Source organism: Catharus ustulatus, chromosome 4, assembly GCF_009819885.2.
Source record: "Catharus ustulatus isolate bCatUst1 chromosome 4, bCatUst1.pri.v2, whole genome shotgun sequence".
Lineage (NCBI taxonomy): Eukaryota > Metazoa > Chordata > Aves > Passeriformes > Turdidae > Catharus > Catharus ustulatus.
The window spans coordinates 18,675,069-18,702,318 of NC_046224.1; the positions used below are offsets into that span (position 1 = coordinate 18,675,069).

The 27,250-nt window shown below is 38.5% G+C and overlaps 1 protein-coding gene across 9 annotated transcripts in view; it reads right to left on the reverse strand.

Moving 5' to 3' along the window:
- Positions 1-18,923: 18,923 nt before the first annotated feature.
- Positions 18,924-27,250, reverse strand: part of BRD1 (bromodomain containing 1) — a 67,182-nt gene continuing 58,855 nt past the window's right edge. For 7 of the 9 annotated variants that reach the window (XM_033059100.2, XM_033059104.2, XM_033059103.2 and 4 more), the window contains 3 exons: positions 25,958-26,067; positions 23,585-23,739; positions 18,931-20,853 (listed from right to left, as the gene is read on the reverse strand). In XM_033059100.2, coding sequence (XP_032914991.1) covers positions 20,670-20,853; positions 23,585-23,739; positions 25,958-26,067 — 449 coding nt within the window. In that variant the 3' untranslated portion in view covers positions 18,931-20,669. Of the gene's footprint in view, positions 20,854-23,584; positions 23,740-25,957; positions 26,068-27,250 lie in introns of all 9 variants that reach the window. The other 2 variants (XM_033059106.2, XM_033059108.2) reach the window with 2 other exon arrangements.

Consider the following 27,250-nt stretch of genomic DNA (forward strand, 5'->3'; position numbering starts at 1 on the left):
TCGTTATGGTAAAATGCTCATACAAAGCACATGAGTAGGAGCAGATGTTGTGTCACAACAATAACAAATATACATATCCTCATGTGATGTCTTTTGACATGTTTACATTATCGCCTTTCTGTTAAATCGCAGTTTTGAACAAAACATCAGATGTGGCATCAAACATCATAAAAAGGAAAATAAATTGTACCTATAGAGAATACAGTAATTTCACGATTATAAGCCGCACTTCCAGGGTGTCAGCAACATTTCGTTTTTCCACCATAACTAAGCCGCACCGGATTGTAAGCCGCACTTTCATTCGCAGCGAGGATCCGTGTCCAACTTTCACAAAGTTGCCAATTAGTAACAGAATTGCGGGAACATGGGGTTTACTGGCTCGGCCCTGCTCAGGGCAGCCACCAGGGAGCGGCCCTGACCCTGCTTGCTGCTGCTGCCGGGAGGCAGGGGAGCGGTGTGCCTGGGAGGAGGGAGAGGGGCGCTCCCAGCCAGTGCCGTCGCCGTGCCCCCTGGGCCCGGGCCGCGCTGCCGCTGCACTGCCACTGCTCTGCCACCTGGTGCTGGGCAGGCTCCACCTTGGCTCGGGGCTGCTGCTGGCTCAGACTTCTGGGTAGGGAAATTTCCAAAATTTGTTCGTATATAAGCCGCTCCTGAATGTAAACTGCACTTCCAGTTTGGGAGCAAAATTTTAGTCAAAATGATGCAGCTTATAATCGTGAAATTACTGTAACTTAATATGGGTATCTAAAGATGTACTCTGTGTTCCTGCATATATCAGCTGATTAAATCCAAAATTCTGAAAGTATCTTCTGACACTAAAGACATGACCATGAAAGCTCCTCCAGTTCTAATTACTGTTGTATCCCAATGTTTCTTTCAACATAGAACATTAAGGTGGTCTACTTTTAAAGAGCTATCTAATGCCATATTAATGGCATGGAGACCAGTATTTCCACTGAAAATAACATAAAGGAATAAAACCAATGAGCTCCTGATATAAGCTACCTGTAGCTTGTACTTTATGCTGCCATCCAGAGAGATAGAAAATCCCACACTTAATGAAAATTCCACTTCTACCTGGTGCTGCAAAGAGAAATATGGAAGGAATCCTGCTGTGGACCACAACTAATAATTCCTCAATGAAATTAATAGGAATACGAGGGCAGAATCTCTGTTTGCATATTTGACTAGTAATCTGCAAATGTCAAAAGTTTAAACTATCACAAGAGAACAGGTTTTGTGGGGTTTACTCCATTGGGAAACATGAAACATCATTAGAAATGTTTTAGACTTTTATCTTGGTCACCAACAGCACCTTTTAAGCAGGGGCTAAACTTTTCCGGACTGATTACAGCTGACACACTTTATTCATGCAAAGTAGTTTTTTAATTGTTATTTTAGCACAGAATAGAGTCTGGTGCTTACTGGAAGTCATTTTCATCTATCAAAGCAATATGGATTTCTTGGGAGTTTCTGTGTATATATATTAATCATCTTCTGGTCCGTATGTTTGCTGCAGCCATGTGCTGAAACTCGCTTTAAAACCTCCATTGATTAAAAAGCGCCACAGCTGTTTCTCAGAAATATGTTTTTCTGTAAAGACAAACTTGGTCTGCTTCACTCAGTTTAACAGAGCCTCTGTATTTATAAGGACACTAAACCATCATTGTGCAAAAGCTGACAGAGCAAAATTTCTTTGCAAATCAGCTTTAAGTTTTAGTGGGTTTAGAATAAGCTTTAAAAGACATTTCTATAGCAGAATACAGGACTTAAGACCCAAAGGCTCAGATTATCCACTCTTGCCTGTGAAGGAACACACTTTTAATCTCTCTGAATATTAAGCCTAGACATTTTTGAACCTACTTTCTCTACCTGTGCAAGTAGATAATCTTGGTGGAATTATTGTAATAATTTTAAGCAGTGCCTTGCCATTATCACCCACAGGTCTGTCACATTGTGGGAATTGTCTGTAACCCAAAGATGAAAAGATATTCATACTGCATCACTACATATATACTTCAGACTTTTTACAGACACTTTTATGACTCATTTGCTGGGTTATTCTGGAGTAACAATATTCTGGGTTTCTCTCAGCTGCTTGGGAATAGCAAAGTTAAAGCTGTGGGTGTTATTTTCCATGGTCATTTTGGGGCCATCAGCTCAAGCAGCTTGACCATGGCAATAAGCAAATGGTTTCTGCCATAGCAATGGTATCAGCTGCCTTGCACAGAACTGAGCAGCACAGGCAACCTTGGGCTGCTCCCACAGAGCCTGCTGCTGGTGAAGGGAGCAGGTGAAGGATGAGGAGGTGCTGCAGTGGCCATGAAAGGCTGTGACACAGCACTGTGGGGTTACAGCAAGATGTGCACACTGCTGCCAGAGAAATGGGTGACACAGAGGGACTGACCCTGTCCTGGGTCAGTGCTGTTGCACAAGAGAAGTGTCCTCTGCGCTCTGTTCAGGATGGACAGATACACAAATCATATGCTGTTCTCAAACAGCAGTGACTTTGAAGGAGAGTAAATGTACCCCAGTACCCCAGATGTCCCTAAAAAAATAGAAATAGGGCAAAATGCAATATAACTAATCTCTGCTGTTTTATCCCTAAATAATTGAAGTTTTGTCCTCAGTACTTCTGCAGTTGTTTTTTTTTTCATGAAAAGGAAATTAATGTCCAAGTTCCAAGTAAACCATCTTTGAAAGATGGATCGCATTTGTGCACCTGAAGAACCCATAGTTCTATCTTAGAATCACATAAATATTTCAAATGAACATACTCAGGTTCTCTGAGAAGGGCTGACCATCTGTCAGGAATAAGGAGAAATCCCTCCAGATCTGGTTTTGGACAGGAGGCTGCATTAACCACCTGTCTGTACATATGTCTATAGGGACATTTGGGACCAGCTCAGTGTGACCTCTGTGTTCATTTAGATTTATTTTAACAGGCAATATGTTATGTTAAAACAAAACTGTCCCTGTGGCATCACCCATCAAAGAGAGTATCTGTAGCATAAAGAGCAGGCCTTCATGGGGGAAAACACACAATTCTCTTCAAAGTTGTCAGTATTCTTGAGCTTTTGTTCAAATCATAGCTGGAATGTTCTCTGGGTAAAAGTTGAGTGCAATTAAAAAGGGCATGTTCATTGGAAGGAATAAAATAGGATTTGGATGAGAAATTAAATCAAGTCTGACATAGGAAAAAACCCACAAATTACTATATTCTGCTAATTTCTGGTAGAAAACAGAGGAATCTCCTGGGTTTAAGATATGGATATTAAGATTTAAGAAACTTTCCATGAAGAAAGACATTTGATAAGGTTTAGGTGACAGATAAACTAGATTTGTAGGACATTTTGGCTTTATTTTCTGTAAGCCTCCAAAATGTTTCCAGGCACAATTTTTATCAGACTGATAATAAGAATTACAGTGTCAAGCCAAGGTAAAGGATTTATATTTCAGCCACACACAGCTTCCCTGTTCCAGGTACATTTATGAGCTGATAGCAAACCCATACTAATGAAATAATTTCCCATTAAAATTATAATTAAGTGATACACAATGTCATTGTAAGTATAAAGATGTTCTTGGAATTTCCACTACTCTATTAATTTCAGTATTAATTCTAATAGCGATAATCTTATTTTAAATGTCAGTACCATTAAGTATTTCACAATTAAAATACTAAGAAATGTGATGAGACTTTTTATAAATACTTATGTTATAAATATGGATAGCACCAGGAAAATAAAAATAGTGTTCAAATTAAAACGTATTTGTGTTTAACAGATCATGCGAAATGTCTTGAGCATGAGTAAGTGCAGTTTCCATGGAGTCATTTAGCTTTGATGTGTTCCATTTTTAACACAAACAAAAACCCAGCAAAAATAAGAAAATTACCTATCAGTGTCACTTGTCACTGATTACTGAAGTATTGATGGTAATTACATCGCATAAAAGAGTTTGTCTTTTTATTTGAAAATTTCAAAAACCTTGACCTTTTTTTAATGTGTACATGCCTTTGTAGTTTTCCACTTGGAAATATTTTACTTTAGAAATGGTCTGTTTTTAACTGCCTGCAAGAAGAGAAAAGTAAAAATGGTTCATATCAGATATGAAGGTTTTAACCACAATGACATTTGCAGAAAAACAGTATTGAAATACTATTATACAATTAAAAAAAAAAAAAAAAAGGGGGGGTGGGGAGAGACCCAGAGCCCTGAAATAGTTTAATTAATTACTCTGGTAAGAAAGAAAATTATAACAATTGCACAAAATCTGTCAGCCATATAAACCTGAGCTGTCAAACCTAAAACATCTTGACAGCAATTGAAGCCTGTTTTTTCTTCTCCTACACAAAAGGTGTTGCAGAAAAAAAGTGGGTTTTTGTGGTTGTGGTGGTTCGGGGCTTGGTTTTGGTTTTTGGGGGGTTTTTTGTTTTGTTTTGTTTTGTTTTGTTGTTTTTGATGGGGTTTTGTGGTCGTTGTTGTTGTTTTGTTTTCTTTTGTTTTCTTTTGTTTTGGTTTTTATTTGTTTGTTTGTCTTTAAAATCTATTTTTTATATGTTGCAGGCTCACTTTTGGCTTCTCAGAATTAAACACCACCAAAGGGCTGGACTACCAGATGCTCCTCTTCCTGTTGAAAATGAAATCTTTCCTGTTGTCTGAGCACAGAGACAGCTTCACACTTCATGAAACCTCCCAAAGGATGAAAACAGCAGGGCTGATGCTGCTTTGTGTTTTCCTGTTGCTACTGTTAGGAGAATTAAGAGCAAGAAAGGGATGGGGAAGAACTGACTAGAAGAGTAACTTTGTGAGGAGAAAAGATCTTTGGACGTTTCTCACCCAGTTGTTACTAAAAATGTACTTGCTAATCATATATGGTCTCTTTTTCTGCAAATCTCATTTATATAATCCTGAACCCTGCAGTCAGATTTGTGTTATCACACTGCAAGAGAAGGACATGGCCATCACCCAGACCAGAACTGTCAAAAAGCTGCAAAAATTGTCAGGTTATGCAAAACTGGTAGTAGAGCTTAAAACAACTAAACTATTCCTTGTTGGCTTTCCTCTGTAGCTTTATGTCTTACAATATTGTATCTTACAATACCCCTTTTTTATGTTAAAATGTGAGGAGGATGGAACAGAAGAGTTTCAACCTCTCTAAGAGTCTTGGAACATGGCTAGAGATTGTCTGAACCATTTGTCAGCTTAGATCCACTTCAGATGTTTGTGCAACATAAAGAGCACTCAGAATGAGTGAAAAGTCTCTGTTGAAGCCATTTTCATCATATGGGTTTACCTATACATGTAGACAGACACATAGAAACTGAATTATACAGGTGGCACTCACCAAAACAATGTTTTCTGTAATAATTAGATACTGTTTCTTGTTCCTAGACCTCAGTGAACTTCTAAAGTCTTTGCTTCAGACTCAACGAAAGAGCTGCAAATAATTGTAAAAAAATGATATGCATAGATTCATTTGGCATATACTCTCAAGATACCCGAAATTGTTGCTTGTTCTGTTCCCTTTGAAGTAGGAATCCTTTTTACTCTACCTTGTTCTGTAGCCTTGTGATTCCAACTGTTTAAATATGAAAGCAAAGCTGTACTATTTTGAAACTGATAAAACAGTCACCACCCAGCCTTTGAGATCTGCTGTCACTTGAAAGTCTTCATTAACAGTGGAAAAAACAACTACCTTGAAATACCTGCTTTAGCATCAGATCCTTCCAAATTGTGCTCTGTTGGTCACATATACTGCAGACGGACGGATGTACAGCTCATCAATCCAGTAAATACTGATTTAATGGAAAGTCACTCAATATTCTCAGTAAATTTTAGAAGAAACTAGCAAATGCATTTTGATATATTGGGCAGGTAGTGATGAATTTGCATGCAGAAACAGCAGCCCTCAGAATCAGGAAAAGTAAGAAGTTAGCTCTAGCTAGCTGGGTTCTGGACAGGGGGAAATAATAGCACTCTGCAAATGGCCTAACAAAACAAATTTGGAAAACAAATAAAAAGGTCACCAAATGACATTCCCAAATTATGCTAATTCTGCAGCAGTACATTTCAGCTCTGCATTTAAAGTGTATCAGTTTAAAACATTAGACTCTAATCCTTCCATGGGTAGACTTTTATGTTCTTATACTCATTCAGTGAATACCTGGGTAGAACTTCTATTGCAGGGAAATGACAGTTAGGAAAACAACACTTTTCAAATAAATAAATTTATTTGTTTCAGAAGATTATTCAGATAGTTTGAAAAATTCAAATTCAATGCCTTTTAGTTATTTACTTCAAGACTCTGTGAAAGTAAGAGAAATTAAAACAATGAAACTATCTACATTGTATGTCTGAATTAAACCCAAGCTTTTCACCAAAAGTTCTTTAAAATCTATAGAGCTATAGCTTAGCTGAGGTGTTCTTCACTCTGGAAAGCCTCGGAAAGTCTGCTAGGAGACCTGTGCATTCTCAGCACACTTCAAGCCCCCAAATACAAAATATATTGCATAAAGTATGGACTGAAAGACAGAAATGAACAGGCTTTGCCAGGTGACTATAGGATATGTATTGGTCAGCACAGTTTCCTTTTTACAAAGCAAAGTCACAGAGATAAGCCTAAATCCTCATGGTTAATTATTTTGCCTGTGATGAGAAAGGTCTTTATCATTGCTAAAGTTATTCCACTTTAAAAAATCTACTAAATATTTACGAAGCATTGAATCCAGACATTTTATATCTCATGTTTGTTCCCTGGCCTACAGAGTGAGTCTTCATGTAAACAGTTTGAAATTTGTCAGAACTGAGCAGCTCCACCAGAAAACAAAACCAGGAGCAACTGCTTGCACTGCAGACATGAGGGTAGCAGTGGAAGTATTTGCATGGCTGTGTTCAGATTCCTTGCCAAACTCAAGCAGGGCACAGAGTTGATCTCACAGACCCATCCTGCATGGTTACTGCCTACCAGGACCAAGAGAGTTGCTTCCTTGGTAGGTGCTGGGGGGGCTGATCTGACTGGGCCACTCTTTCACTCCCCTCCACAACTGGACAGGCTCCTGGGTTGAGATAAAGACAGAGAGATATCACTCAGCAGTTACAGGGAGAAATTTCTCAGCTGTTTGATCAGAAGATCCCAGGCAAAACAGACTCATCTTGGGGGAATTAGAGTAATTTCACAATTATAAGCCGCACTGAGTATAAGCCGCACTTCTGGGTTTCAGCAACTTTTCTTTCTTTGTCCATACATAAGCCGCATCTGATTATAAGCCGCATGTTACAATACAGAGTGTGATAAAAGGTATCTATTCTATCACCATCTGTTGAGGGTGGGGGCAGTGATCCTTATCTCAACTGCAGATATTCTGCTGATGGGCCATCCACTGAAACCAGGCAGGGCATTGTTCTTTATCTTTTCACAACCCATCCTTCCTCCAGCGAGTCATTTTCTGCTAATGGCCCATTGAGTCCCACTGTGGGACTGATAAAATTACTTCAACCCATTAAAAGTTGCTCCAGCCAGGGGGAAGAGCCCAACATTTCTTACCAAGATAAAAACAGAGGTTTTGGGACACTAAGGGAGCCCCTTTCTCCACTGGACTCCAGAGGAAAACAGGATTTCTTCACATCACCACTGGACCTTTAGAGGGAAACTGCACCTTGTACAGGAGCACTGCTCCAACTGAGCCACATCTGTCACTGCAGGAGGATGCAACCACCATTGAATGGGACTGCTACCAACACCCTGCCTGACAGGGTGTCAGGTTGTACTCTGACTTTGTCAGGGTTTGGAGTTTGTTTCTTTGTAGTACTGTATTTCTATTTTAATTTCCCTAGAAAAGAACTGTTATTCCTAATTCCCATATCTTTGCCTGAAAGCCCCTTGATTTCAAAATTATAATAATTTGGAGGGAGGGGGTTTACATTCCCCATTTCAAAGAGAAGTTCCTGCCTTTCTCAGCAGACACCTGTCCTCCAAACTAAAACAGCAACTTTTCATACTTTGTCCATGTATAAGCTGCACCTGATTATAAGCCGCACTTTGGGTTCGGACCAAAATTCTAGTCAAAATGGTGCGGCTTATAATCGTGAAATTACTAGTTTAATTTATTGTCAATTGAATCCAAGTTGGATCAGAAGAAATAAAATATTAAAACACATTGCCACCCTTCCCCTCTTCCCAGGCTCAATTTCGTTCCCTATTTCTTTACTTCCTCCCCACCAGCAGCACAGGGGGATGGGGAAGGGGGGCTGTCATGCCAATTCATCACACGTTGTCCCTGTCATTCTTTCCTCCTCAGAGGGGGACCTCCTCCCACTGTTCCCCTGCTCCAGCCTGGGGTCCCATCCCTGGGGGACAGTCCTCCCTGCACTGCTCCAGCACAGATCCCCCACGGGACCACAGATCTGCTCATGCCACCAAACCTGCTCCAGCCTGGGCTCCTCTCCCTGTGAGCCCACAGGTACTGCCAGGAGCCTGCTCCAGGGTGGGCTTCCCCCAGCATCCCAGCTGAGTATCCACCTTCCCTGGCATCAGTCTCCTCCATGCAGGTGGATTTCTGCATCCCCACGGACTCCATGGGCTGCAGGGAACCCCGGCTCCATTACCTGGAGCACCTCCTCCAGCCCCTTCTGTACTGCAGGACTCTTCCACACATTCACATTCCTCTTTCCAGCTGTTGTGCAGCAGTTTCCCCCCCTTCTCCAATCTGTTATCCCAGAGGCATCACCACCATCACTGGTGGGCTCAGCCTTGGCCAGCACCAGATCTGTCTTGGCACCAGAGGGCATTGGCTTCATTAGACATAGGGGAAACTTCTGGAATCTTCTCACAGGAGATACCTCTGCAGCCCCTCTGCTAGTAGGACCTTGCCACTCCAACCCAATACAATGGATTAAATAGGCCCCAGCACAATAATTTTCAAAGCCAGTGTCAAAATTTCTCTATTTCATGCAAGCATGGGATTCAGCAAGTGATCTTTCTTGGAAAAACAAACTTTTTAAAACTGAAAAGTTGTTCAAAGCTTAATGCCCTAGATTTATCCTTTGCCAGCAACTCTTCCTCTGAGAACAAGTCAGGATTTAATTATGTCCCACCCTAGAGATTCCCATGACCTTCTAAATAGTTAACTTTCATAATTTAGTCTTAGAAGTTATAATCTTTCTCTGCCAAAGGCCTGCTGATATCGTTATTGTACATTGTCCTGGAGACATCACTAGCAGTAAGTCAACTTTGTGACTTCAGTTACAGCTGAAGGACACAGCAAACTCCCTCTCATTTGCAGACTGCATGAACCAAACCATGGCAAATAGTGATAAATTGAGTGAAATGAGTGATTTTATATATTATAATATTTTTACACAAGTGCTCCATAATACAAAAGGAGGATTTTATCTAAAAAGCATTAGTTTACCAAAACAAATTTGACACAAGTCAGTTCTACTCTGCAGAATGCAGGCATATTTACTGAAGAATAAACTCTTTTAACTACTTTTACATTATTTGTGTATATTTCTTCTGTCTGAACTACAAAATATTGTCTGGAAATCAGCACTTTTTCAGGCTTGTATTTGTCTGTAATATGTATTATTTTGAAGCAGCTAATTAAAAATCTCATCTTGGATATGTATTGTAATGAAATTGTAAATGTTAGTGGTCCAAAATTCAGGCTGCTTACCTCAGCAGGGCTGTTTGGGTGCACAGAGCAGGATCCGGCTAAACTGGTCCTTGTGCACCCTCTTAATATCACATTGTGCAATGGTAAAAGCCCCACTTGAAGATGTGTTCAGTTTGTTCACCTCCTTCAGGGTTAACAATTTCATTTCCCCTCTCAGCAGAGGAGGAGAAAGAAAATCAATTAAAGGGAAACCTGACCATGTCTGTTATAAACAGGCCCCAAGAAGTCTGAAAGATGAAGCAAGACAGATAAACTGGAAAGCAGGACCACAGTCTCTTCATCTCTGTCTCCAGGCTGTTACTTTTACAGTTCCACCCTTGGGAAAGAATATCAGAAATTATAAAGGATGAGCACAGAGAGGAGGAGCAACAAAACACAAACTAGTAAACAAGCAAGCAAGCAACCTTAACTGAGCAAGAGATTCAGGTTTAGACTTTGGTTACAAAAATGTTTGTCCATGGCTGCAATTTTTCATTGATGATACATGAATTTTAGCTCAAGCCTTAAGTTTGGGCAGAATTCAGCCCATGAAGGTAACTACATTTTGCTTCTGAGGGAAAACTATTTAACTAAGATTGTATTCATTTAGTGAAAATGAATAAAATGTTTGTGAAATGTATAAACACAATTTATAATTTTACTGGGTTTTCACAATAAGCTGGTCTTGATAACAAAAGTTTTCCATGAGAAAAACTATGCCTAACATAGTTCTCCTATCTCTTTGTAGTATATTTGTACCAAATGAGCAGCTTATCTATCAGAATGAAGTACTCAAATCCCTTAAAGACCACTGTGTTAATTTTGTGCTATCATTTGATTAAAACTCGGTGCCTCCACTTTTCCAAAATAAGGAATTTTTTTCTCTTTTTACTACTTTAGCATGTATTTAGGGAATAATACTTAACAACCTGTCATCTTTTTTTTGCCCAGAGATCTAGCACTATGAAATTAACTTACATAAAATGTTAAAACATTCATATTTTTATCAGCACATAAAGAAATGGAAATGAAAATGGAGTTTCTAAATGAAGCAGAGGCTGGTAAAACCCCGTAACTTTAAACACATTACAGAATAATTTAAACTCTTTAACTACACACACTATTTGCTTTGGTAGCCCCTAGATGCATTCCCAGGATGCACAATAGAACTTCTATTTATTTCAATACTGTCATGGCATACCCATATAGATTGAGCACTGGGAACAACTGGCACCAGCAGTCAAATAGCAGTAAATAGATTAACATCAATTAGTATCTGTTTTATAAGACAAAGTTTTATATTGTGTTTCACATCTGCAACTCAGGAGTAGAAATTGGGTAGAATCAAGATTTATAGGTAGATAAGAGACCAAGATAAATAAATGTATTGATGCAAAACTTTTTGATATCATTATTAAGTTGGTTTTGGTAACAATTTTGATTTTAATTGGAGCATATTAATTTAAACAAGGTTTGTTTTAGAAGGCTTCCCATTTACAGCCTGGATGGCTAGTTGGGGTAACAGCAGCCCAAGTTCAGTGTCCACAGGATGAAATGGGAATCTATCTGTCTCCCATATCCCACAGGGCTGTTCTGCCTACAGCACTGTTGACTGTTCTAACAAGAGCTTAGAGGACTTCTGCCTTGAAATAAAAATTTAAAATTTATCATAACAAGACCATTGATGCTGATGCAAAACAAAAGCAAACTGAAAAAAATCTTAAACTTTTGTACTGGGCCTGGCTGGAATGTCACAGCAGCTGATATTGTGCCATGTTCTGGATTTGTGACTGAACTGTGTTGATCACATATGAGTGTTTTGGGTACTGCTGAGCAGTGTTTGTACAGCACCAAGTCTTTCTGCGTTTCACTCTGCCTCTTTGCTGGGAGGAGATGCAGCCAAAACTGCTGACCTGAACCACCCAAAGGCATTTTTCATGCTCACTTGTTAAGGTGTTTAATCTTGACCCACAAGTTCTCTTGCTTATGCTCTTCCTCTGCACTCACACAGGGAATGATGGAGTAGCTCTGTGGGTGCTTTGCTGCTAGTTGGGGTCAGCCCACCACACTCCTTTTCCAACAAAGTGCACTGGGCAGCTGAGCTGGTGATTGAATCCCGAATCTATCAACTGAATAAAAAAGAAGACATAATTTTGTCACTAAGGCAGAAATGTGCTCAGTTTGATTTCTTGCTCTGTCCCAGGCTTTCTCTGTGGCCCTGGACAATTTTAATTTCTACTGCCCTTGGACAATTCACTCAATTTCCACCAACAGGAGCTTTACCAGAACTAATTTAATGGCAGCAGCAGCAGCAGCACTAAGCCATGTATTGCTTTTGTCTTGTTCTGGAACTGTTTTCCCTCTTGTTAGTAATCAAATTAATCAGTAAGAGGTTGTCTAAACTTATAGCTAGCCAAACAGTCTGTGCTTTTCTTTTATAGCAGACCCCATGAGTATCAGAAAAGAAAGTGTTAATTTGATTATGTGTGCTTGAGAGGACCAATATGTACTGCAAAGATTTCCTGTATTCTCTTGCTGCAAATGCAAAGCTAAACAGGCTCAGTTTCAGCTTTCCACCTGTGTTTTCACTCTCAAGGCTGTTTGTTCTTTAACTGGTAACTGTACACATATAGCTGACATTAAAGAAACTGTTGAATACAAAGGCTAATATGAACTTCAGGTTGTTCCCAAGAGTAATTTTTAGAGAGACAGGTAATAAAACAGACTTGTGTAGTTCATTAGCTACACCTAACCTGACTGAATACATCACTGTCACCTCTAGTAACCTTGGATACACAAGACAGTGTCACACTAACCAAGATTAATGAAACTACTGAATGTTAAATATAAAATAAGACCAGAGTTTTCAAAACTAAAACTTTTTTATTGCTGAGGTGTTAAAATGCTAATGGTTTATTTTTATGCAAATAGCTTACATGAAGCATGGGACACTTGACAGACACTTTGAACAATTGCTGTAATAAGCAGAATCAAGTCTGGCATACAAAGCTCTGGAGGAGGTGTCATGTGACTATCTGCTGCTGTTACTGTCTTTGACCTTATTTTTTTTATTCTAACTTCAAAGTGAGATTCCTGCTCTTGGTTTCTATGCAGCCCCCTTTTCCTTGCCTAGAAATTGGACTTACAAAATAAAAAATCTTTTACTGTTGTCAGTTCTTTACCTCTTCAGTTTTCTTTACCATTTCCTTGTATTTTGTGGTTGACAGGCATAGACTCTGATACGTCAAATAATTCAGTAACTGCTGTTAACTGCTAACAATTCTCTCTTACTCTTTATTTTGATGAGAAGTATTTTTCACTCCACTCCAGAAGGTCTCCTGAAAAACTGAAAAAATTACAATATTGGATGACACATTTTATTTACACAAAATATCATTATCTTTATATAAACTAGAACTTTTATATCTCTTAATAATATGGCTTGTATAAACACCACCACAACAACACAAAGTATAATGAAGAAGATACTAAATACAATGTGGGAGTAAGTAAATGAAAAGGAGAGTAAAAAAACACAGTATGTTTTCTTCTCATCCTGGGAACCATTAATTCTGATTATAGTAATTTCACGACTATAAGGTGCCCCCTTTTGACAAAAATTTTCCCTCGAACCCGGAAGTGCGCCTTATAGTCCGGTGTGCCTTATCTGATGTACAAAGCGGCGAAATTTGCCAAACCGGAAGTTTGAGCTCAGAGCCGTGGGGGGAGCCGGAAGCGCCACAGCAGCCGGCTGGGGGCGGGCCCGGAGGCCCGCGGCACTGCCCCTGCCGGGTGAATGTGGGCTAGGGAGGCCGCGGCACCCGCCTTCCCGGGTCCAGGCAGTCCCGGGAGCCCATGGCTGCCGGGTGAATGTGGGCTAGGGGGGCCGCGGTACCCCCCTTCCCGGGTGGAAGCAGTCCCAGGAGCCCATGGTTGCCGGATGAAGGCAGGCTAGGGGGCCGGCAGCAACCCCGCTCCTGGGTCCAGGCAGTCCCGGGGAGCCATGGATGCCGGATGAAGGTGGGCTAGGGTGCCGGCGGCACCCCCGCTCCTGGGTCCAGGCAGTCCCGGGGAGCCATGGATGCCGCGTGAATGTGGGCTAGGGGGTCGACGGCACCCCTGCTCCTGGGGCCAGGCAGAACCGGGAGCCCATGGTTGCCACGTGAATGTGGGCTAGGGGGCCGGCGGCACCCCTGCTCCTGGGTCCAGGCAGCCCCGGGGGCCCATGGCTGCCGGGTCCAGGGTGGCCTGGTGGCTCGCGGCACCGCCCCTACCGGGTGGAGGCGGGCCCGGGGGCCAATGGCTGCCGGGTTGAGGCGGGGCCTCGGCCAGCAACCACACGGGGTGAGCTGGGGGTGGGGCCTCGCTGCAAAAAAAAAGTGCGCCTTATAGACCAGTGCGCCTTATCTGATCTACAAAGTTGTGAATTTTGCCGAATCCGGGGGGGTGCGCCTTATAGTCGTGAAATTACTGTACTTATTCTGACCTTATTTTAACATATGAATTGAGGGAACAGAAAGGAAAATAGTAAAATTAGACTTAAGAAAATTAGGTAAGAAGTAATATTTACCTGTCCTGAGGTATCTTAACAATTAAGAATTAACAACACAGCATTGAAGAGACCTCTGGGTCATCAAGGACAATGACCTATTGCATGGCTCCTGTCACAAAATTATTAAGTTTTTTGTTTTGTTTTTAAGGCCCAGTTGTCTCTACCCCACTGCTTCAATGGCCACATGTCAAGTCCACGTAGAAAGCTCATCTGCTTGCTTTGCCCATGATTTCCACTGTGTGATTCATGGAAAGGAAGCACTGATGCACTGAGCACCTGGATGGGGATTGTCCAAACATCTGCCCTCATCTGTGTAACCTCTCATGTCTTTGTTTTGTGCTTCTTATCAAGTATTAGTTTGTTGTCACTCATTCTCAGTGAAAGAGGAACAGCTGAGGAACGACAGACTTTTATTAAAGCAGCATTAAAAATCAGAATTATTAGGAAAGTGGAACCCTTTGTTCTACAATATAAAATTATATTATCTTCATTATTTTTAAGAGAAATATTTGAAATATATCTATATTATAGCTATTAAATTAATTATTACATTTTATTGCTATTTTTAATTAAGATAATTTTATCTTACTTTTCTTATCAAATGGTTTCCTTATAAAATTTTCCTTACAGTAGTGCTAAACAGAAAACCTTAAGCAGCCACACTTTATGCACATCTTAATCGTAAATTATTTTTAAAATAACTCCTAAGAAAAGAACACCTGATTAGTTTTCTTACAACTGAAGTAGTTTACAGTGTTACTTTTGTGAACTCTGCACACTGAAAAATTAGACAATCTTCAAAGTCCAAAAATTCTACAAGTCTCATGGTAAAAAATTGCTAGTGTTTTTCAATAGTTCCCCATTGATCATTGACAAAAATTACTCATGTTCCTGTGGTTCTCACCTATTTGAGTATGAGCATCAAGTTTACATGGCCTTAAAGCAAAGTTACAAAAGGAGAGTATTATCACATTTTTTTAAACAAGAAGTCTGAAAAAATGAACTGCCACAATCTCAAAAACAGTGACAAATAAAGCCAAAAAAATTAATCTAAACAACTCTAACCCTTCATCCTCTTTGCACCATCTATTAGCAACTCTGTTTTTCCATTAAAATGACAGGTGTAGATTCTCCTTTGTCCTCCTTGTACTTTCCATGGATTTAGATAAGATTTTCTGGTTTTGGGTTTTGTTTTTTTTAATAAGGATGTGAAAATTCCTATCCTCATAGGGCTGGATGTGAACAGTAAATGTCTCCTCACAGAGCCAAGTATGGAAGAGTGAAGGACCCAGTAACTGACCATAGGAGAGGAAGATGTGTGAGCATTCCTAACCCATCTTCTTAGGCTAAGTCTACTTGGGACTGTTGCCAGGGAAGCTGAACAGAGAATACAGCTACATCTGGTGTTTATACAGAATTTACAATGTGATGCCCTTCATGGTGGAGAATGGCTCCAAACAGTTGAGACAAGACCAAAAGTGCAGCTTAATAGGACAGATGAGAAAAGTAGGTATCAATATATACAATTTCATATAAAGAGGAGCAACCAAAGACTAGACATGGAAATTATTCACATTACCCCAGACCTCTTTGTATAGCCAGATTTTAGCCACTTTAGCCCAGTAAGTGGAGACCTCCCTGGTTTGCTGACAGTGCTGGCTTGCTGCAGTGAAGACTTCAAAACAGATCAAAACAATCAAAAAATGAGTTGGTCTTGGAGGAGGAACTGTGAAAATAAAAAGGCAGCAGAGTAGCACAAAGGCAGCAGAGCAGCCGTGTGACGAGAAGATATGTGATATCATGGGGATCAATTTTTAAAACGTAAAGAATACTTTAAATTATTAAAAGAAAAATAAAATTCTTCTGTTGCCTCTCTCCATTGGCGTGTAAGCAGAAAATAGAATGGGATGACTGCAATCAGTCAGTTTAACACATATAAACAACTAAAAAATTGTGAATATCATTAAATGTTCTGAGATCTTGTATTTTCCTTCCTGACCATCAGAGATTTGATATCAAGTTTCTTTGCACAGACAATAAAAGTTGAATAAGTAGGGAGGCAAAAATAAATTTACAGCTAATTCGCATGAAATACCAACTCCCAAAAGTTTTAAAAAAAAGCTTTTTAACTTCATGTTATTCCAAAATATTATTTTCCAAGCTTTCATTACCTTGAATTTACTATTTTTCTACATTAAAAGTTTTGGAGGAAATAAATCTTTCAAGGAAGAACTGATAAAACAAGTAAGTCATAGCAACTGAATGATGTTAAACAAAAATCTAAACAAGGTAACCCAAAGGTGCTGTGCTGGATGTGGACAGTAAATGTCTCCTCCACTTACATTCCACTTCTGTATTTTTTGTTACAGATACAGATACACCGGGGGTGAGAAAACTTTTCCTCACAGAAACAACAACCTTTACCCATATGATAACAAGACTGAGAGGAATTTATTTTTTGATACTCTTGCACACATCCTCAAGTCAACCTCCCCTTGCCAGGCTGCAGGACAGAGCAACTATCTCATCTGGAACCTTCACCTCCAGACTTGAGTGTTTCTGTTAATGAATGTGTTTGACTTGCACAGTGCTACCAGCAGCAACCACCTCCGAGTCATTTTCTAACACTACAGAATGCAACTGTGAAAAAAAAAAAAAAACTAAATAAAAGTGTAAGAAGTTACTCATCTGTCACTTGCAATTAGATATGACAGCTAGAAAACCCAGAGCTATTTGTCCTTTGTACTAGCTCTAGTTAAAATAAGGCATTCCCAAATCGTCCCACTTGCAGCAAGAACAGAGAAAGCAACTTTTGATGGACTAGAAATACTAAAACAAATACTAGAAGCAAAAAAGGCTGCTTACAAGTAGTAAGTTTTAATAGCAGCATTTTGAAAAGGAAAAACGGAATACTTATTTTGTGGATGTTGACGGTCTGTGTGCATTGCTCCCTCTAGTGTAAAAGACAGAAAATCACACCAAACATTCCCCAAAAAACCAGAGGTCTAAAAAAACTTTAAAAAACCATTATTCTCTAGTCACATTTTCCCCCTAAATATTTAACATAATTGCTGTTATTTTGATACAAGAAAAGACATTTTCATATAGTTTCAACTGATGATGTAGGTCTTACGATTCTATTAACAGGAAATGATCACACCAGAACTGAGCAGTGAATGTGCAAACTTACACCCTTTACTCAAAACTGTAACAGTCCCCAAGAAGTTGGCAAGATTTTCTCTCCACCAGAATACTAATGTATTGTATTCTAGTGGTGCTCCAGATTTTCTCTCCACTAGAATACTAATTTCCACTCCATGTTAATTATTACCATCTTAGAAGAACCTGGTCTAAAATAGTGAATATGCACACTTTCATCTGACTACTGTATCTGGTTAGGCCCCAAAATTTGGAAATAAAGCAGCTTTGGAGCTCAGACTTCCTTTCCTAAGTATGTACGAGATCCATTAAAAACACCCAAGTCACACCAAAGACTGGCAAATCTGAGAAATTATTTTAAACTTGAACCCAATCTCAAAAGCCACTGGATGATACTGGACTTCATCACAAGAGTATGGGAACAACTGACACTGCTGCAACCTCCTCTCGACAGGATCTGGGAAGAATTCCTGGGACAGTTTCCACTGCATATCCAGGACAAAAATAAAGGAGCCTTTTGTGCCAGTTTCATCAGAAGATGCAGTGTGCTTGGTCAGGATACTTAACAGGTTTCTTTTAGTCAGTGAAGTTTTCCAGCTGATAATTCTCCCAAGTGCATACAGTCCGCCCTGTAAGATGAAGGCAGCACATTTTCCTTCTCCAAGAACTGATGAAACCATTTCTAAACAGAAAAATCATAAAAGTTTGAAGTCTGAGCAAAATTCAAACTAGACCTTTCCCTGAAGATATGATTTTAAAAAAATGTTCCAAAATAATTAATGCTCTGTTTGAACTGAAAATATATAATCATTTAGCAACTGTATGCTTTTTTTTTTAACTGGCACTTTGTATTTCACAGGGATCAACATTCTTATCATACAAATACCATCATCTTCCAGCTTCTGTTATAACTGCATTTCCAAGGTCCAACACAGAAAAAAAGCCCATTTCTCTGTGCACCAAAATGAGGTTGTGAATCATTATCTAGTTTTACATACAAAATATCTGAGTACATTTTGTGGAACCAGCCTGAAATAAAATCTTGATGCAACCTATTTTTTAAATATCTTTAAAGTCCAAATGATGCCAAGTGGTTCTACTATCTCAACACTGGTCAAATTAGGCTCCATTCCCTTTAAAGAAGGGCATGATTATATGGCAGATCCTTGAAGTCATTATATTTAATGCAAACAACCAGATTTTAATTTATCTAACTGATGTGGCTGTTTTGGCCATCAGAGCAGAGCAGCATACCTCAATGATGGTTCCTCCAGGATACCCACCATCACTGTTCTCCCTAAAGATGTGTTTTCTGTCAAGTCTGAGAAAACTATTTGCTTGATCATTTGTGAGATTTATCCAACTCATCCCTAATTACCAGGGTCCATCACAGGCAACTGGTCTCAGCTAACTGGAATATCTCCTATGCAAAGGTCTCAGTAAGGACAGTGCTGGGTGCCATAGGAGAACATTCAGCTTCTCAGCCCAGTGCCTCTGGAACAGCTCAGTCATGGAGTAAGAAAACAGGCACTGCAGCAAGATCTCAGGGGCTAAATTCAGGACAAAATTTACAGTTGAGAAAGAAATTTTATTTCAAGCTTCTACGGGGGTATTACAAACAATAGAGAATAAAAACATTAAAAACTATTTAAAAAGTAATTGTCCCTTTAAAATAAAGATTCAAGCAGGTTTAACAATGAAGTATGCTATTCAATGAAGTTTTAAAAAAAAGATTTAAAAAGTATTGGTTTTGCTGTATTTGCTAATCCTTTATAAAAAAGCTGGGCATAAATACTTCGTGCATTCATATGCATTATTTGGTGTTTCATATTATATAACTTGGTACAGTATTTACGATATCACTGCAAAAGAGTTCAAACACAGTGCATTTATAAATAATGGAGCCATTATAAATCACATTGCAAACATACCTTGCCATTTTCATTGTTACAAATTCAGTATCTCAGTGAAGGTAGGAATAAAGTAGCTACAACAATCAATATCTTGACTTTATTTTTTTTTCTTTTTAATATAAAAATGCAGTTCTGGAAACCCACCCTCCTTCTTCCCCCAGCCCAAACATAATGCTTTACTTCTTAAAAATAAAAATAAAGTACTAATTCTATATACATCACATGTACCATACAAAAATGTATCCAAAGTTTCTATTGCTACCAAAGTGTTCTAAATTAAAAGTTACATAAATCCCCTCATTGGAAACAAAAGATTACAAGTTACCAAAAAACCGAATTACACACAAACCATCAAGTTATTTTATACAATTTCCAATACATTTTTTCTCCCAAAGCAAGTTGTCTTCTCATGTGCCTGTATAAAAATGCATATCAATATATTTGTCAATTTTATTTTTCATTATAAAGCAAATTAATACATTTTCTACAATAAATAAAACACAGGGAGGCACACATATCAACAAAATTAAACCAATGGGAGATAAATGGGATATGGTTTTGAAAGAAATAATGTGCTTGCAGGCTTTAAGCCAGGTTTGTTTAAAACAATAACAACCTTAACTCATTTTGGGCAACAATGGAGTGTTTTTGGTGATTTGCAAGTGATGTACATAGTATAATTTTTATTGATGTCTTTCTCACAAAGTACCCTCCAAAATAATGCAACTTTCTTTCTTAAAATACATATTTGTAATTGTAAATTTACATCAATCTTAAATATGTGGTACTTTGTGCAAAGAGCAACAATTTACACAAACATTCAGAAGTCTTTTTCAGAAGCTACAGACCAAGGAAGAAATGATACAAGCAGCACCATACATGTATATGATTTAGGCAAACTTATATTTGATGCCGTTTTGATATTAGGCTTTAAGATCCACTAAACACCTAAAGCTGGAAGATGGTGCTTAGGTAACTTAACCTCAGAAAGAAAGAAAAAAAAAACAAAAAAAGGTAAAAAGCGTGGAAAAAAAACAACAACCAAATCCCTCCCCAGCAAAATTATAAAAGGAATTAAGGAGCTACTTCTAAAATCAGAATAAGTTAAGTGTTGAATATACATTTATGTACAATTATGAACACTATGAACAAGACATTTTAACAAGTTTAGTGGAAAATCCTCCAATCTACAACACAATAAAATAATTAATCAATATATGGCAATGGTGATTTAGAAGAATTGCTCAACTATTTCAAGTTTGCAGAACTCAGCCACTGAATCAACAATTAAGGGGTTGTATCTTCAATACATTCTTTTAGACAAAGAGGTTCATTAGTAGAGTTCAAGTCCCTGTGGTATTCTTCATGCCTTGCTAGAGAATCTCTGTTAGTCAATATCACTGAAGTCACTGACTGGTTCTCCATGGACTCGACTCAGGTGATTCATAGCACGATCAAAAGCAATTCTTACTGCTTTTCGTATGCTCGAGTTACGTCCTTCCATCATTTTTAACTTGTCTATGGTCTCATCTATCCCAAGGGGAACCATTTTGGATTTGGGAAGCCACTGCCTGTAAGAAAAGGGTAAAAATTACATCTGTTAAATATGGATTAAAATCAAGAAGTCTATCCAGAAATATCAGGGCTACTATGCCATGTTTCTTATATCACAGATCAGCTTTACCACCTTAAACAAAACAATAAAACACCTTTTAAGATAATGTATACTTGCCTTAAATATTTAGAGAACATGAAATATTAGGAAAGTCTCTTCCATAAAACACAGAATACAATTCAGTGATATATACTTAATGATTAAGTATCAACAGAAAAAAAATAGCCTGAAATACTGATGCAGTAAAGAATAGGTAGCAGCAACTAACAGTGGACATATCTCAAGGTTCACCCGACACAGTATTGTTTCTCTTCATTCTTGCCCTTCCATTATTACAAGGAGTTTTCAGATGATGGATTTTTGCCTTACAGGCAAAATGCCTTTCAGGCATCTGAATCTGTTCTTTATGGGGAAAGTCAAACTGGCAAGGAAATTCTGCTTTAGCATGATTTTACTCTGCAGTATGAAATTCCACTAGCTCGGTATTCAGGGGACTTTTCTGTTTTAAGCTCCATAAACATCTTCCAATTCTAGGCATGGAGGAGTGATAATGGAAAAAGCTCTATATCCTCTTACTCTAGTTAAAGCATTCTAAATATTTACTTTAAAAATGTAAGTTAAACTGATGTCATTTTCATAAATGTTGATTGTAATCCTGTTTTCTGAAGTTATAGATATTAAGGAAAACAAAAATTAGGTAAATTAATATCTTTAAGATATGTTACTGTAGTCTGCAATTCTAATCCTGCAAAAGGCAGAAGTCCTCCTTTTGTTTAAAAATATTAGTTTAGGAGACCATTTGAAGCCAAACCAACAGGAAATCAAACAGTCAAATCTGCAAAATATTTCTTTTACACGAATAAAATTGGTTATTGAAATATTTTCATCCTCTTAAAGAACTCTATACCAGAGCCATATTATATTGAGCACACACTGAAATAAAATGTGAAAGTCAGTACAAGGACAGAGACAATCTGATAGCATCATGAAAAGCAGCCATCTAACCATTATCAGTTTTAACACAGATCAGAGGAAGTTTTAAGAAGGTATTTTTAAAAGAAAGCTTTGCAAGTCCTCCAGATATAAGTGGAGAAAAAGAAGAAACAAATACAAAAATCCATAGGGGATAGACACTGGTATCACACACTGAGGTGACACACCCCCTGCAAATGAATGAAAATCACAAACAGGGGTTCAAGACTAAGAGACACAACAGAGGTAAAATTATGAGTGCCAAAATAATTACAATAAAAGAATCATTACCAAAACAGGTTGGCAGGGTCAGGGTGGAGGGGAGGAAAGGGGTTGGAAGAAGTATTGAGTGTTTTCCTATCCATCTATGCAGAGTACCCATTAGAGAGAACTCTGCACAATATTTACATGATTTAGGACCACCTGCATATAGAGATCAATCAGAAAAGTTTAAGCTGCAGAGGACTCCCCAGATCAAGAAACAATCAGAACAATTTTTAATGAAGTTACCAGGAAAAAAACATGTGTTACACTGGTAACACCCAGTATGAGAAAAAATTGAGAAATAGAAGGCTGAGTATGCTCAAATGCAGATGTTCTCTGCAAACACAGGCAGAAGAATGCAGAATCTTATGGAATCCTGAGCAACTGAACAAAGATAATTATGAAGCACCAAATAATTAAGAAAATAACTGAAGAGTAGAGAAATTATGACAAAAAAAATCTAAGGGGCAGAAGAGCAAACATTAGTTATAAATTTCAGGCAGGAACTTATTTAAGTGATAGCATATTGGAACAGAGGGAGACAGGAGAATGGCAGCCTCACTAGATGCCACATATAATCATCCAAAGAGGAAATTGATAGCTAAAAGTAAGCAAATTCAAGAGAAAAACAAGACATGGACAGATGTACAGTTAGCTTGACCTGTAGGGAAACCAGAAGAGGAGAGAGTCTAGAGAGAACAAAGAAGAGAAATACATAGTTTGATGAAAGGTAGATGAGAAGCTCTCATGTCTAGGAGAAACCCACCAAAACCAAAAACAACCCTAACAACCAAAGGAACACCAAAAAACCTAGGGTGTCTCCCCCTGCCTCCCCAGAAAAACCACCAGCCCTAAAACTGAAGACCATGGAGGAATGAGAGAATGTTTTGTTGTGAATTATCCCCCTTTCAGGCTCTATACAACATACTGCTGATGCCAAAATAAATGGAAATAGGCAAGGTTTAATGCAAAAAAAAATTAGAAAAGGTTAAGAACCTCAAATGAAAGTGTTAATAAAGCATTTAACTAAAGAAAGGTATTAAACATTCAAAGAAAATGCAGGAGCAAACTGCGGGGAGAAGTGTTGTAATTCAGAAAGCAGTGATGAAGGATGATAGAGATAAATGTTGCACTATTACTTTTTAAAAACCTATGAAGCAGTGAAGCAATTTCATCAAGTCAATAAATGAAAGTAGCTTGTAAATTAAAAAAAAACACTATCTAATGACTTACAGTATTTTTTTCTAAACTTACAATGAAAAGGCATCTTTCAGTGATTATATATACCTTGGTCCAAAAATAGACTCAAATATGAAATTTTAACCTACAATTTTTACTTCCATAGGAATTATATCCATGGAAAAATAATGTTTCAATTTTCTTCTAGACCAAAGGTACAGGTTCTTAAAATTTTAAGTCACTGCATCAAACAATACATTTCAATAACATACCAACTTCTTTTATTGTCAAAAAATAGTACTAGGAATAGTTTCTCATCTGATTTGGTCTGCATTTGTTCTCCAATTTTCAGTACATCTAGAGGGGGCACTGGTATGGTAACACCGTTGTGATGGCCAGCAACACGAGGCATCTTAGGGTCAATAATCTGTAAGACAGAAGAAAGGACAGTTCCTCATATTTAAAATGATGGACTTCCTTTTAAAAAAGTATTACAAATTAAGTTAACAAGAAATACATAATAAATTGAACAGCCACTGGGTATAAAGTGACTTTGTGTTACACACAACTTTTTGACATAAGCTGAATAGGCACAGTGGAGATCTAGTGGCAGACTTGACTGAAAACACAAAAAAAAGCATTTTTCACCCATATGAGTTCTTCTTGAAAGTCCCATTTGAATTCCACTTAGTACATCTTTGAGACTGACAAGCAGGCTTTAGAATGAAAAAGTCAAAAGCATCAACCGGTCTCAAATTTTGGGGTTTGAAATTCATACACCTTGAAGAACCAACCTGTGTTAGGGAGTATTTTGTAAAATACATGCTCTCTTACTCAAACTCTGGAGCAAAATTTAAAAAAACAAAAAAGGTGCAACTTCCAAATATCTTGCATATCCAAGACTCAGTCTTCAGCAAACACACAATTACAGTAACAAAGTCTTTCTATACAAAACTTGAGAGGGGGAGAGAGAGAGAGAATATGCTGCTAAAGTTAAACTAACCATCCTGATGGGAAAAACTCCTTTGCAGGCAGCTCACAGCATTATGAAGTGCTCAGTTTCCACTCAAAGAAAGGTTTTTACTCCATGCCTGTTCCACCCATTTCCTACTCTACGAACTCCTGTTGTTTTTCCACCATCCACACTGGCACCAATCTTAATCCACAGTAAACTGTCCTTGGGAAATAAATGAATAGAAAGCTAATACTGTGGGGAGTTTGTAGAAATCAGAAGCATTTTCTTCTCTTGATAGAGGTTTAACTCCTCAGTCAACTTATCCCACTCTCAGAAACACCAATGCTGACATAAAGGAGAAGGCAGAAAAGGAACCCTTTGGTCTTCATCAGTTTAAATTTAGTGCTCAGACCATCATCAAATCATTAAACTTTCAGCATACGACCCAAGTGTCTTTGAGTCACCCACTGAGGGTACTTACGCTCAAATGCCATCTCCAGAGGTTTTAACCTCATCCTGTATGATTACATTTCATGTTGTCCTTAGAACACACATATTAGAAGTTGTGATTGTCCAGACTCATAAATAAATCAAGCCAGTGTATGAATTGTTCATATAACTCCAAAGGCCTAAAGCCAAAAGCCTCATCAATATTTTCTCTGCAATCTCTGATGTACGTAGAACTGTCTGTTTCTCCTATATTAACACACACATATATATCTATCTCCTATATTAACAACAGCCTTAAGTTTCCAGTACATCATTCACAATTGGCTGCAATCAGACAGTTTATTCCAGCTACTGATTTTTTTGTTTCTTTAATGAGCTGCAGAATCAAGATTATTTTTATATTCATGTTGCAGCAGAGATAATCTATAATGTAGAAACAAAGACTACTGAGACAAGTATGCTGTTTTAGCAAGGATAGAGACAATTTTCTTCGTAGTAGGTGGTATACGGTTACATTTTGGATTTGGGCTGAAAACTGCATTGACTATAAATATAGAGATGTTTTTGTTAATGCTGAGCAATGCTTATGCCGAGTCAAGGCCTTTTTCCCTTCCTCCACAGTGAGGAGGCTGGGGGTGCACAAGGACTTGGGAGAGGACACAGCTGGGGCAGTTGACCCCAACTGACATGAGGGATATTCCATCCCATAAGGCATCATGCTCAGTGTATAGAGTTGGGGGAAGAAGGAGGAAGGCAGGGACAATCAGTGTGATGGCATTAACCTTCCCAAGCCACATGTGATGGCTGTGTTCCTGGGGATGACTGAACACCTGCTGCCCATGGGAAGTGATGAATTAACTTGCTTTGCTTGTGTGCAGAGTTTTTCTTTCCCTATTAAATTGTCTTTATTTCAACACATGAGTTTTCTCACTTGCACTCTTCTGACTCTCCCCCCACCCATGGGGGGTGAGTGGCTGCAGAAGACTCAGCTGCTGTCTGGGTTAAACCTCAGCACAGGAGTATTGCACATCTCAAAGGGAGGGCAGGGCAGCAGAAATTATTGACTTAAAATCTGATATTGCAGTAACTTTAAAAACTCAGTGCATGGTTAAAGAGGGCAGAATAAGCCACCTTTATTCAACCTGAATGGGAATTTACCAATTACCTTAAGTTTGCACGTGGTGTTTTCAGACAGACCAGAAGCAGTCACTATGGTACTTCTGGGAAGCTGGGCACTTACCAGAGCTGGGTAAGAGGGATATCCACTGCATTTGGCCCATACTACTTTTAGAGGCTCAAGAACAGATGTTGCAGCATCAGTTGAAATCCACATACTGCTATGCCCAACTTCTAAGAACAAAGAAATATCAAAGTAAAATGCTCCAGAACGACACCTCAGACAAATCTGCAGTTCTTGGTTTTATAATCAATAGAATCCAAATAATAATACCAACTTTCACACACATACCAACAAAAACAAGGCAGTATTCATAAGAGCTCTTTACATGATACAACTACTTTATTCCGAGACTAGAAATAAAGAACTTCCAGAAACAGCCTATCTTAAAACATCTTAGTTCTTACTGTTTGCCAAGTTCTAATAATAAAGTTTCCCTTTGAAAAAGCTCCAAAGAAAACATAAAATTATGGTACTTCAGATAACAGTTTCTTTTACTGTGATGACAATCCTGTCACAGAGGTGATGATTTTCAAGATGCAAGTTGCATGGTATATGTTTCTTGGATACCTGGATACCCACAGAAATTAGCACCTGGTAACTTACTCTTATGCCTAAATTCTAACCAGAATTTTGATTTCTATTTATTTTTAACTATTGCTCTAGATCTTTTGGCCCTGCCCTTTCCTGCAGTCAAGTTCAAAAACATCAATAGATTTCCAGGTAGCAGCACTAGTGCTTTATTTCTTCTCAAAAAGCAAAGTAGTGAACAACTGAGTTTACGTTACTGTGCACTTCTACCAGAATCCTCAGTTTTCTTCTCCATTGCTCAGCAATGGATTGAAATCTGAGACAGGTTTAAGCCTTTCAGTCAACCAAAATCACAACTGGTCCCCCTAGATACAGTTCAGAGACTGATCAGAAGACAGTGAATTACACCCTCAAGATGAACTTGGGCTGGTGATCAAAGGGGGGAAACTTATCCAAGTTCATATGCTGTAAAGGTCAGGCAGCACTTTTTGTATGGGGAAACCTGGTACCAAGATACAGTTCAGGGGCTGCAGCGGCACTTTCTCGCAGCAGTCAGGCAATACTTACTGCTGAGAGAAAATGCATTTTAAATGGGCATTGCATATTTATAATGAAAGGTGGCATGAAAACATATCTATCTCAACATTACAAAAACACACTAAGGAAAAAAAAATTGGTTTAAGACCTTTTAAAAGTAGAATTGCCACGAAAAAAAGTGTTAAAAGTGATCATGTTAAAACATTACTTCAATAATTCTGCACACTAAGTTCCATTTCTCTGCTCTGTTAGTAACACTTTGTAAAGTATACACATGTCGCTTAGAAA